The sequence below is a fragment of the Fulmarus glacialis genome, unplaced genomic scaffold, assembly GCF_000690835.1.
Source record: "Fulmarus glacialis isolate BGI_N327 unplaced genomic scaffold, ASM69083v1 scaffold12913, whole genome shotgun sequence".
Classification (NCBI taxonomy): Eukaryota; Metazoa; Chordata; class Aves; order Procellariiformes; family Procellariidae; genus Fulmarus; species Fulmarus glacialis.
The window spans coordinates 1-10,967 of record NW_009204939.1 but is presented as its reverse complement, the minus strand read 5'-3'; the positions used below and the strand labels follow the sequence as shown (position 1 = coordinate 10,967).

The 10,967-nt window shown below is 41.6% G+C and overlaps 1 protein-coding gene across 1 annotated transcript in view; it reads left to right on the top strand.

Moving 5' to 3' along the window:
* Positions 1-10,928, top strand: part of LOC104074898 (ovostatin-like) — a 13,601-nt gene extending 2,673 nt beyond the window's left edge. The window contains exons 4-17 of the mRNA XM_009575196.1: positions 204-256; positions 1,146-1,166; positions 2,225-2,393; positions 2,951-3,035; positions 3,814-3,925; positions 4,316-4,430; positions 4,642-4,751; positions 6,450-6,608; positions 6,979-7,206; positions 7,741-7,798; positions 8,313-8,458; positions 9,557-9,706; positions 10,265-10,435; positions 10,734-10,928. Coding sequence (XP_009573491.1) covers positions 204-256; positions 1,146-1,166; positions 2,225-2,393; positions 2,951-3,035; positions 3,814-3,925; positions 4,316-4,430; positions 4,642-4,751; positions 6,450-6,608; positions 6,979-7,206; positions 7,741-7,798; positions 8,313-8,458; positions 9,557-9,706; positions 10,265-10,435; positions 10,734-10,928 — 1,772 coding nt within the window. The remainder of the gene's footprint in view (positions 1-203; positions 257-1,145; positions 1,167-2,224; positions 2,394-2,950; positions 3,036-3,813; positions 3,926-4,315; positions 4,431-4,641; positions 4,752-6,449; positions 6,609-6,978; positions 7,207-7,740; positions 7,799-8,312; positions 8,459-9,556; positions 9,707-10,264; positions 10,436-10,733) is intronic.
* The last annotated feature ends 39 nt before the right edge of the window (positions 10,929-10,967 follow it).

Sequence of the window (10,967 nt, the reverse complement as noted above, 5' to 3'; positions counted from 1 at the left end):
AGTGTGAGAATGCTGGGGAAAAATCCCCCCAGCAAAGTCTCTGTGGGATTCTTTGACTTTCGGATGAATTTTATTACCTGTGTCCTGTGCAAGTGGGACTGTTAGAAGATCCAGTGAAACTGGGAGTACTAATGAATGCAAAACATCATGCTCAGCCAAATAAACTACAGTTAATGCTAACACCCTGTTCCTTGTCTTTCCAGTGATGTTTCGTGTTGTTGCCCTGGATTTCAATTTTAAACCTGTTCAAGAGATGGTGAGTGACCAGTAATATTCCCCTGTATTTAAAATTGCTGGGAGACAACCTCCTCTCAAATTTTAAGTAGACAGTTGCTGTGGATAAAATGAGATATTGCATAGACTAAATGGCAAAGAATTAACATGATTTCCTAACCACATGCTATAATCCACCCTTATGTTAGAGTCACAGGGAAGAGTGTAAGTGTGTAGCAGGTTGGATTCCTGACACACCACCTCCTGCTATTGCTGGGAAAGAGGCTCAAAAAACCCTCCACTTTGTTGCTGCAGACATTATTTTAGCTCTGACCAGAGAATCCACTGTTCGCTCTCCCATTATTACTGTTCAGCAATTGTTGCTTGCAAAAATTGGCAAGTCATCCACTTAGTGCTTTTCTTATTTTAAAAACAGGGAAATGAAAATGAAAATTGTTACCACAATTGTTCATCTCATCAGAAGCACTCTTTTCATTACCAGCAAGCTGTCTTCATGCTCATAGTACATGAGCCAAGAGATAGAAGGGTCTTTACTGGCCTCCTCTCATGTGGTTGCAAGGCAGAAGACAGCACAGTGTTACCAAAAGAGCTGGTGCTAATAGGCAGGGTGAGGCTATAAGAAGCCCAAATCACGGTTTACGTGCACCTCTATAACTTACTCAGCTGCTCTGGGATTGAACTAAATCCAGCATGATCAGAAACTGCCCCAACATTCTCATTTCATTTCTTCCCTTTATGTAATCTTCTTGAAGTAAAACTGCTAACAAACTGATTAAAATAAGAGATGAGGATCTCTGATTGCTGGTATTATACTGATTATTGGTTAAACATTTCTCACAGTCCTGGGGAAAATTAATTTGTGTTTGTTCAGCCACCTAATGTCTTGTCCACTTTGTTTTTTCCTTTTTCAGTACCCCTTAATTGCGATTCAGGTAAGAGATTTTTTTCTCTTTGTACTGTTTTACGCATATAAAAACAAAATCTAGGGCACGTGTGCTTACATCAGTTTGTATGTGTCCACACACAGCCAAATCCTGCTCCTGAGTACACTGGCAGAAATTAATAGAAACTTCATAAAATGCCAGGATGCTGTTCAAGCTTTGCTAACATGGAAAGCATACCTATATTTATCTCAATAGTCAAAAGTTGTATTGTTCTTATGCCTGCCTTTGACTCCCTTCCACCTCCTCCAGTTTGCTCAACTTATTTTGGGGTATATCTTTTCATAACTCAAGTGCTGCTGAAAACTATGAACAAATATAGGCTGTGGATAAAATTACTAGCAATATTAGCACTTCCATGGCATTTTGTGGTGGTTTTTAAAATAGAAATTGCAGTTCATGTCTAGACAGCATTCTTGCAAGTTTTCATGTTATACCGTGAAGCCAGATGACTTTATTTTGTTTGCAGTGAAACATACACATTTGGAGATCTATATGTGTTTTTCTGTAGTCTGTGCTTTAAACAGTTCACGGAAATGGTGTGAATGAGTTTTCTTTAGTCTAACCAGCATAAAATATACTCAGAGGCAAATGACACCTCAGTGAATGCAGAAGAAATGCTTCCTTCCTTCTTCCAGCAGCTGAAAAAAGCTGGGGTTGCTAAAGACCAAGATTTGTGTGGAATAAGCTCAGCCGAAGGGGAAGCACAAAGAAGAAGGGATTTTCTTTCTCCCCACCTTGACACAAAACTAGAGCAACTTATACTAAAGAGCAGGGAAGAGCAGTACTGTGCAACTTCCCCTGATGATTGAGACTAACACCTAGGCTGACAGAGGATGCCTAAATCTGAGATCAACAGATGAGAATCTAGCAACATTAATAATCAGAGCACTAAGGCATAATTTATCTCAATGCACATGCATTAAGCAACTTCGCCAACGAGTTAAAGTATCTTGCCCTACTTTCTTCTTTGTTTCTGGTTTTGTGTGCTAATAGCAAAAGATTTCCAAGGCAAATAAACTGTGATTCCATATTATTTTTTTCTTCAGGATCCACGGGGCAACAGGATCTTTCAGTGGCAAAACGTGACATCAGAGATGAACATTATCCAGATTGAATTCTTGCTAACTGAAGAGCCTATCCTGGGGAATTACAAAATTATCGTAGCAAAGAAGTCAGGAGATAAAACAAATCACTCATTTCTTGTAGAGGAATATGGTAAATGCCACCTGTTGTTTTTATTCAGAGTAGAAAACATTATTAGAGATGAGCCCCTATCAATCAACCTTTTTGATGGCTAAAACTTCAAACAGCTTTCTGGCAAATGCAACTTCAATTAGCTGTCATTAAAAACTGGAGAGGAAAAAAAAAGAGCAGTACAAAGCCAAAGAAGAGAAATTAACCTTTTTGCACAGATTCAGCCAGGAAAATAATCTGCATAACAAATCAATAAGTTGATTGCAAATTTCACTGTGACAAACTAACCTTCTCCCAGGCAAGTCCATGAATTTTCTTGGCCAAAGCTCTGCAAGGCATCTAGATGTCACAGGATTCATCTCAGAAGTCCTGACTTCTCTTCAAAGCTTTGTAGAAATACATTAGTGAGCCTTCACAGGTTGGCCACTTCTTGACCATTTTGGCACCCCGGTTCTGAGATCCCATTCCACCTGTGACTAACACTGATGATATATCCGCATTTTCTCTTTCATCTCAGGAAGGCCTGCCATTTGATAATGTGCCAGTATTGGTTTTTTTCTTTTTATTCTTTGTCCTAGTGTTGCCAAAATTTCATGTCACAGTCACTGCACCAGAGAGCCTTACAGTCCTGGATTCAGAGTTCACAGTGAAAGTCTGTGGAGTGTAAGTACCAGGTGCAGAGCGGTTAGGAAATATGCTGAAGAGTAAGAACTTCCCAAGGACTGGGGAAAGAGATAGGGCTTAGAGAAGAGACCAATAAATAGTGCCTCAGGTTGGCCAATAGGTTGGTCAGGGTTGACTTGGTGGTTGGAACTTTCATTTACTTGTGTGCTCATTTTATCATATGAGTATTCTCTTCCAGCTGGTGTTTGGTGGGTTGAATAAATCTTTTGAGAGGTCCCCTGCTAAAGTAGCATGTGTCCACTCCCAATAACCCACTTCAGAGGGAGATCTTCATACGCAGAGCACCGTTAAATTCTAGCAGGGGTCTTAGGGTTCCAGCTGTCTTTAACTCCCCCTTCAAGCTTAGTCCTTCAGAAGGACCTTGCTTACTCTAATATCAAGATCTCATAATTTAGAACTCAGGCTTGAAATCCCGATCCCCTTGCAGATATGAGGAGTTTTGCTTTGATTTCAGCCAGTCTAAAACTCCAGTCTAAGCTGAAGAGTGGCAACAACAGTCATAATTTGGTTGGTAGCCATGTCTGTCCATCATGCTTATAGAAGTATTTATTTTTACGTTTAAGGTGTGGTTTTGGTTCATGGGTTTAGGGGTGAAATAGAATTCATTAATATTTCAACTTCTGAGTTGTATTATCTTTTTGTAACAGCAGGAGAGTTAGGAAAAAGCCTGTGAAACTATTCCATTCTATTCCTGCATATGTTAGCTTAAGTTAATATTTCAAGCATCAGCTCATGGACCTATTTCCTTTTCCCCTAGGTACATCTATGGTCAGCCTGTTGAAGGGAAAGTCCAGCTCAGCGTGTGCAGGGATTTCGATTCTTATGGGAGGTGCAAGAAAAGCCCAGTTTGTCAGTCATTTACCAAAGATGTATGATACATAATTATTATTCCTCTTTGTGCTTGTCCTCTCTCCTGTGTTCTTGCTTCTCTCCCTTTGCTCATCACACTTCTCTTTCTCTCCTTGATGCTTCCCTTCACTCTACTCATCTATTTGCTTAGATCACTAGCTCGGAACTCAGGGCATCTCATTTCTCTTCTTGGTTTCCTACAGGCCTGGAGAAGGACTGACATGTTCCTTCTTCATGACCCAGTTTCCCATCTGAAAAGTGTAGACAGTGATGTCTCCATCAGTCCTGTATAAATCATGTTAAAAGTAGTGTGAAAAGACTTCACTCACCAAAGAAGGGTCCTGTGTATTGCCAGCATCCTTTGAAAGCTGTGATCCTCGGTAACAGGATTTGTTTTCTTCCCTTTCCAGCTGGAGACAGAGGGCTGTCTCTCCCAGGTTTTCAGCTCCAACATCTTTGAGCTAAATCGTATTGGTTACATGAGGAATCTTGATGTGAAAGCGATTGTCACAGAGAAAGGAACAGGTAATCCCTTCTAGACAGTCAGAAACAGCGAGTGTGGTCAAAAAAAGAGTAGGAGATATTCAGCCTCTGCCTGCTGAGTACAAGGATGTCTTCCTGAAGAAGAAGATCCATTTTTATAACCACAGTGACCACTTCCAGGCAAACGCTAAGTCTGATGAAGCTATATACAAGTCAAAGTATACCTTCTCTTGACTCTGGACATGTCTTACAGGTCTGCAACTTACAGCTACTCAGTCTATTTCCGTAACTCGGGTGATGAGCAGCGTACAGTTTGAGAACATGGATCGCCACTACAAAAGAGGAATTCCTTACTTTGGACAGGTAAGCAAGGGCATAGAGTGCCTGTATTGAAGATGACTGACAGGCAGTCACATGACAAAGTGATGGGAACACTTGGGGGACTGTTTAGGGCTGGGGGTGTTCTCCCCAAGCTTCTTTCTTTACATACAGTGCCCTACTGATAATTCTGAATACTGAAGAGCGTTAGTTTATTCTGAGTTTGATTCTGCCAGAAATACTTTGAATCAAAACTATCCATTAACTAGCATTTTTCTAACTTGCATTTTAAGCTTGATATAAATCACTGCCTCTCCCTTCAGAATTGACCATCATAGGCCAGTCAGAGATGAATAAAAAGACTGGGGGATGAGGGAAGAAAGAGTGAAAGGACTTTAAGAAAAAAATTACGTTTCTGTCTCAAAATGTTGCCATGATTTTATGTTTCATGACAAATCCCACATAACTCTGTCAGTGGTTTAAAGGATAGGGATAAATCTCTCTCTTCCCTTCAGTTCAGCTTTTTTCAGTGAGGAAAGGATAAGGGGACTTCTTACCAGTAGCACTGAAAGGAGAGAAGAGATTGTCTTCCAAGGATTTTTTTCACCTCTGGAAGATGTCTATATAACTTTCTCACTCGGTCCCCACTCCCGCTCCGTTCTTCAGATTGTTGTGCACCTTACCACCCCTTACTGGAGGATGGGGGTCAACAGGCTCCCTGGGGTGATGTGCCACGGTGAATTCCTCAAACACACACATTCACACACACACTAGAGGTTAAACATGCTGAAAGACACGTGGTAGGAGGCTGGGATGTCACATCTCAGAGACAAAGCTGCTAATGATGGCTTCAGGCCGCTTCTTCGCTTTTGTGCAAAAAAAACCCCTTGAGGGTCATATCAGGAGAACTACTGTCTGGAAGCCATGGATACTCATACTTTCTCAAAATGCAGCAGATCCCAGTCCCTGTCCTGGTGCCATCACATGCCATTCACGGTCCTTCCCTGCACTATGAAACATCTGTTTCTGGCCATATGTTGTATGCCTTCACTTTTGTTGCATTCAGTCCCACTGAAGTCAACATCCACTTGAACACTTTTAGTTCTCTATTGTTATTTTTGTTTCAGAAGTCATTTGTCTCCATGCTGCTTCTGGACAGTGAGGATAGTCAGTCTTTTAAGCTTGTATTTAATATATTATTACTTCTGCCATCTTTTTCTGAAAAAAACTCAAAATTAATGCTCAGTTCTAGCAACCTAGAATTTACCTAAGCTGTCTGTTATTTTTTATTTGTCTGTTTAACACATAAACAGCAGAGACAGTGGGGACAGATTCAGAAAAGTCTTCAAAATAAAGATCTAGAGAAAAGGCCTTCAGACACTGGAAGTATCAGCAGCGGACTCTCAAGACTAAGAAAGGAAAAAAATGGAGGAAAGGAAGTATATCTTTAAACTGGAAATGTGTAGTCAGAAGGGACTGGCCAGGAAAGAGATGAGACATAAGAATTTCTTGCTCCACAAAAGGACTTTATCAATGATGTAGCAGATGCTGAGGAAGCTCCTACCTCATAAGGTAGCTGAGATAGCTGCCAGAAAGTGAAGAGAGACATTTCGGTTCTTAAGTATTGCTTTGAAGGGAGAAGAAAAAACAATTCTGCTGTGTGGAGAGCAAAGGAGTGCAAAATATTAGTATCTACATACAAAAAGATAACATGCTGAACAGGCCTTGCATTCTCTTCTACAGGTCAAGCTGGTAGACAAAGACAACTCTCCTATTTCCAATGAGGTTATTCAGCTATTTGTCAATAACAAGAACACAGGCAACTTCACCACTGATGATAATGGCATTGCGGAGTTTAGCATTGATACATCCAAAATGTTTGATCCTGAGATCAGTCTGAAAGTGAGTACAAAACAAGGCTGAATAGAGACAGAGAGAGAGATGGCTGCTCTCAAACTGAACCCCAAAATGATGGGATGAGTTTTGAGTTCTGGTAATAAAAATATACTTTCTATGGCTTATTTCATATTCTAGAGCTCTCAAAAATTGCTATAAAAGAAGTGAGGAAAACACCTGAGTTGTTGCAATGCAATGGCTTGCTGCAAAGCTGCAAGACCATTGTGCTGCTTTTTCCTTACCAGTTTGGCTTTAAATGCAATTCTTAAATACATGCATTCTGTGAACTAATCATTCTGATGTCAGTATGTGATAATGATTTCCCTAGTGACATATGTTTGTTTTCCTTTTCTTTCCCACTCCCTTTCCTGTTCAGGCAACTTATAAAACCAGTGACCAGTGCCACTCTGAAGGTTGGATAGAGCCTTCCTACCCCGATGCATCTCTCTCCATCCAGCGCTTCTACTCCTGGACTAGCAGTTTTGTGAGGATTGAGCCTTTGTGGAAAGATCTGAGCTGTGGGCAGAAGAGGATGATCACCGTGCACTATGTCTTGAACACAGAAGGATACAAGGGCATCAACACCATGAACTTCTACTACGTTGTGAGTGTGGGGTTGTTGCATGGTTTGCTGAAAGGGCTTGACTGGGCAGCTATCTGGCAGTCCATCCACAGCAGTTATGGCAGTGAGTGCTCTTCCAGCTTTTGGATTACCAGCCAGCACAATGGCCAACAACCCAAGGACAGAAACAGCACTGAGGTGGTTTGGCAAAACTACCCGCTCAGGAATAATGATTGCCTTTTCTGGCCATGTTACTCTATTTCATAGTAAGGAACCACCTTCATGATGTCTCAGGCCAGGGTTCTTGTCCCTTCCCTCCAAGAAACTCTTTATGGTATTCTCTGTGTCCCCCTTCCCTTTCTTTTCCTTCTGCTTCCTGACTAGTCACAAGGGCCCCAGCAGTACCAGCAGCAGTGGCAGAATCCAGCATGCCCTAAGGCTGATATTAGGCTGATAAGGCTGAAGTCGTCTCAATGTACATGCCTTGATTGTCCTGTCAATGCACATTGATCTTGATTGCCACTTCCTCCCTTCAACCTCTACCAATCCATAAACGTATTGCTCTTCTCTGCACAGGGCATGGCAAAAGGCAAGATTGTCCTTACAGGGGAAATTAAAGTTAATATCCAAGCTGGTAAGTTAAGTCACCAATCCCTGTTTCTGCATTAAAAAAAAAAAAACGAGGCATGGTTGAACTGAGGACCAAGGCAAGACTTCCTGGATATGTATACAGCAGCTATTGGGGGGGCGGCTGTGTCTCTCTCCATCCGTGCATGTGTGCATGATACCTAGCGCTACCACTAAGATCACTATAAAGTCAGATTTAGTCCAACAACTAGTTCATTTGATATGAGTCAAGAAGTAGTGTCCTGTAAAGATCTTCCCAGAGGATATTGTAGGGAATGCAGAGCATCTGGCTTACAGGGCTATCCGAATCTGGCCACACGTTCAAACCCACAATAAACCTGAAAGCATCTGGATCTAAACCCAGGCATGTCACCTCCTGGCAAATCCAGGATTTTTCAGTTTATCGTCTAAGCACAGATTGCTCCACTGACTGGTACAGCTATATGCCGGTTGAGGATGGCTACTACTACAGCAGATCTTTGTGTTTCTCTCCGTATTGGTCCCTTTCTCTCTTCTAACAGACCAAAATGGCACTTTCACTATCCCACTTGTGGTCAATGAGAAAATGGCTCCAGCTCTTCGGTTGCTGGTATATACCCTACACCCTGCCAAGGAGCTGGTGGCAGACAGTGTCCGATTTCCAGTTGAGAAGTGTTTCAAAAACAAGGTGAGAGGCACTAAGATACAGCAAGTCTTACCTGCTGTCAGACAAATTCTTTGCGCACACATTCACAACAGATTTCCAGTTTTATTTCTTGTTTCCATCTACTTCTCTCAGCATTAGTGTCTTCATTCTCCTTTTTTCTTTTTCCTTGTATGTCTCCTCTACCACCACCTCCTGGCATTATCATCAAAATGTAAATAGTCTTTTAACACTAAAAACTACTTTTCAGGAAGCCCACACTACCCCCAGATGGCTCCTGCCTCTCTTGAACTATATTAGTGACTTATTTAGTTTAGACTGTCTATTCTTTAGCATGACGAACACACTTTAGTCTTATCCCACTTCACTATTTAATCTGATTTTTTACACTTTTTTGTTGAAAAACGCAATTTGGATTTACCAGAACTAAATACATATAGAAAAGAAAGCAAAAATAACAATCTGGGGTTTAAGTTTTCCTTCCATGTGATTTCCATTGAAACATTTTGATTTGTGATTTTGAATTCAGATATCACCTTTAAGATTTTTCTAATCTTCAGTTCTGCTGATTTTTCTAATTTTCAGCTAAAAAACATGAAACATTAGGAGAAGACAAAACAAATGAGGCTAAGTAAAACATTTCCATTTACTTGATGTGGTCTTCCCCTCCTACTTTTTCCCTCTTATCGAACACAAGTGTGAAACAGATTTTGCTCTGAATAGATTCAAAACAGAATCTGTTCTATTATTTCCTAAGGTGAGCCATGGACCTAGTAAAAATATGATTTGCTCACTGTAGTGCTTATTACATGCACTCTGTGTCATAATAAGATTTGATTTGATAATAGCAGCAACAGAATCACATTTCATTTTAAACCACTTGAGGTAGGCTTCATTTAAACTATCACAGGAGTCTTAATGTGCTTATTGCCTAAGTCCCCATTACAGTGGAGGCCTGGTCAACAGAGACAGTGGAGACCAGACATCCTTCCCCAGGCAAACTTCGTGTGATTTAACAGAAGAGCCTTCTATTCTCCTCCTTGCCCTCCATTCCCACACACATCCAGAGCAGCCCTGAGCAGCAGGGATTAGCCATAGCAACAGCTGTTTGATAAATTTCAGGTCCAGCTGCAATTCTCTGAAAAGCAGATGCGCTCGGCTTCCAATGCCAGTTTAGTCATTGAAGCTGCTGCCAACTCCTTCTGTGCTGTGAGGGCAGTGGACCAGAGCGTGCTGCTCCTGAAGTCTGAGGCAGAGCTGTCCGCAGAAACGGTAAGCTGCCCAAACAAATGCATTGTCTCCTTCTGCTGCTTCCTCCTCCTCCGTTACAGTGTCTCTCCACTTGAGACTGTTAGGCTGTGTTAGACTTCTACTGTTTTTTGCATGTGCTGGTCATAAGCCATCTATACTAGGCAACACACAGCTTTTGTTTCCTGGCAGTTGGAAGTCCTCTTTCATGTGGGATTAACCAGCGAATGGTCTCTGGCAGCACGACCCTCTGGTCTACCAGCCACTCCTCCCAGTTTTGCGTCATCAGCAGACTTGCTGAGGGTACAGTCTGCCCCATCAATCCAGATCATCAATGAAGATGTTGAACAGGACTGGACCCAGTATTGACCTCTGGGGTACCCCACTAATTACTGGCCTCCAATAGACTTTGTGCCACTGATGCCCTCTGGGTCCAGCCGTTCAGCCAGTTTTCAATGCAGGAAACAGAGCATTCTTTCAAACAGACCAACATCTCAGCTCTGGCAATTTGCAGCACATGACAGTGTAATCAGAATTGATCTTTACACACACAGAGGTTTTGTATTTCCTTCCCCCTCACAGATATACAGCCTGCATCCCCTGCAAGACTTTCAAGGCTACATCTTCAATGGGTTTAATCTAGAAGATGACCCCCAAGACCCCTGTGTCTCATCTGACAACATCTTTCACAAAGGCTTGTATTACACACCTGTAATGTCTGGATTAGGCCCAGATGTATATCAGTTCCTCAGGGTAAATGTCCTGTACATTACTTAAATCTGTTGAAGTGAGTTTTCACTTATGTAGCTTTAGATATTTCTGCAAATGTTAGTAAAACTCCCACACAACAAACTCTTCTCATGGACATCTATTCTCAATTGACTCTGGTGCCTACTGTGATTTTCCAGCATGCACAAAGCTCCCACAAGTCTCTGCATAGATGTCTCTGGGCATCTCCACGGTAGAAAGGTGGTAATGGGAAAGAGGGAGGAATGGAATAAACCTCAACTACAGTATGGTTATGGCTAACATGAAAATGTGTTTTTTACAGGATATGGGCATTAAATTTTTTACCAACTCAAAGGTTCGGCAACCAGTTGTGTGTACTAGTGAGACTGTAAGACCTCCAGCATATTTCCTGAATGCAGGATTCATGGCTTCTACACATCATGTCAAATCATCAGGTAATATAGGGGACAGGAAAAATATTTTCTTTTTCTCCTTAAATGAAGTGATATTCCTGTGACATGGTATCTTGGTTTCAGCTGGGAGAGAGTTAATTTTC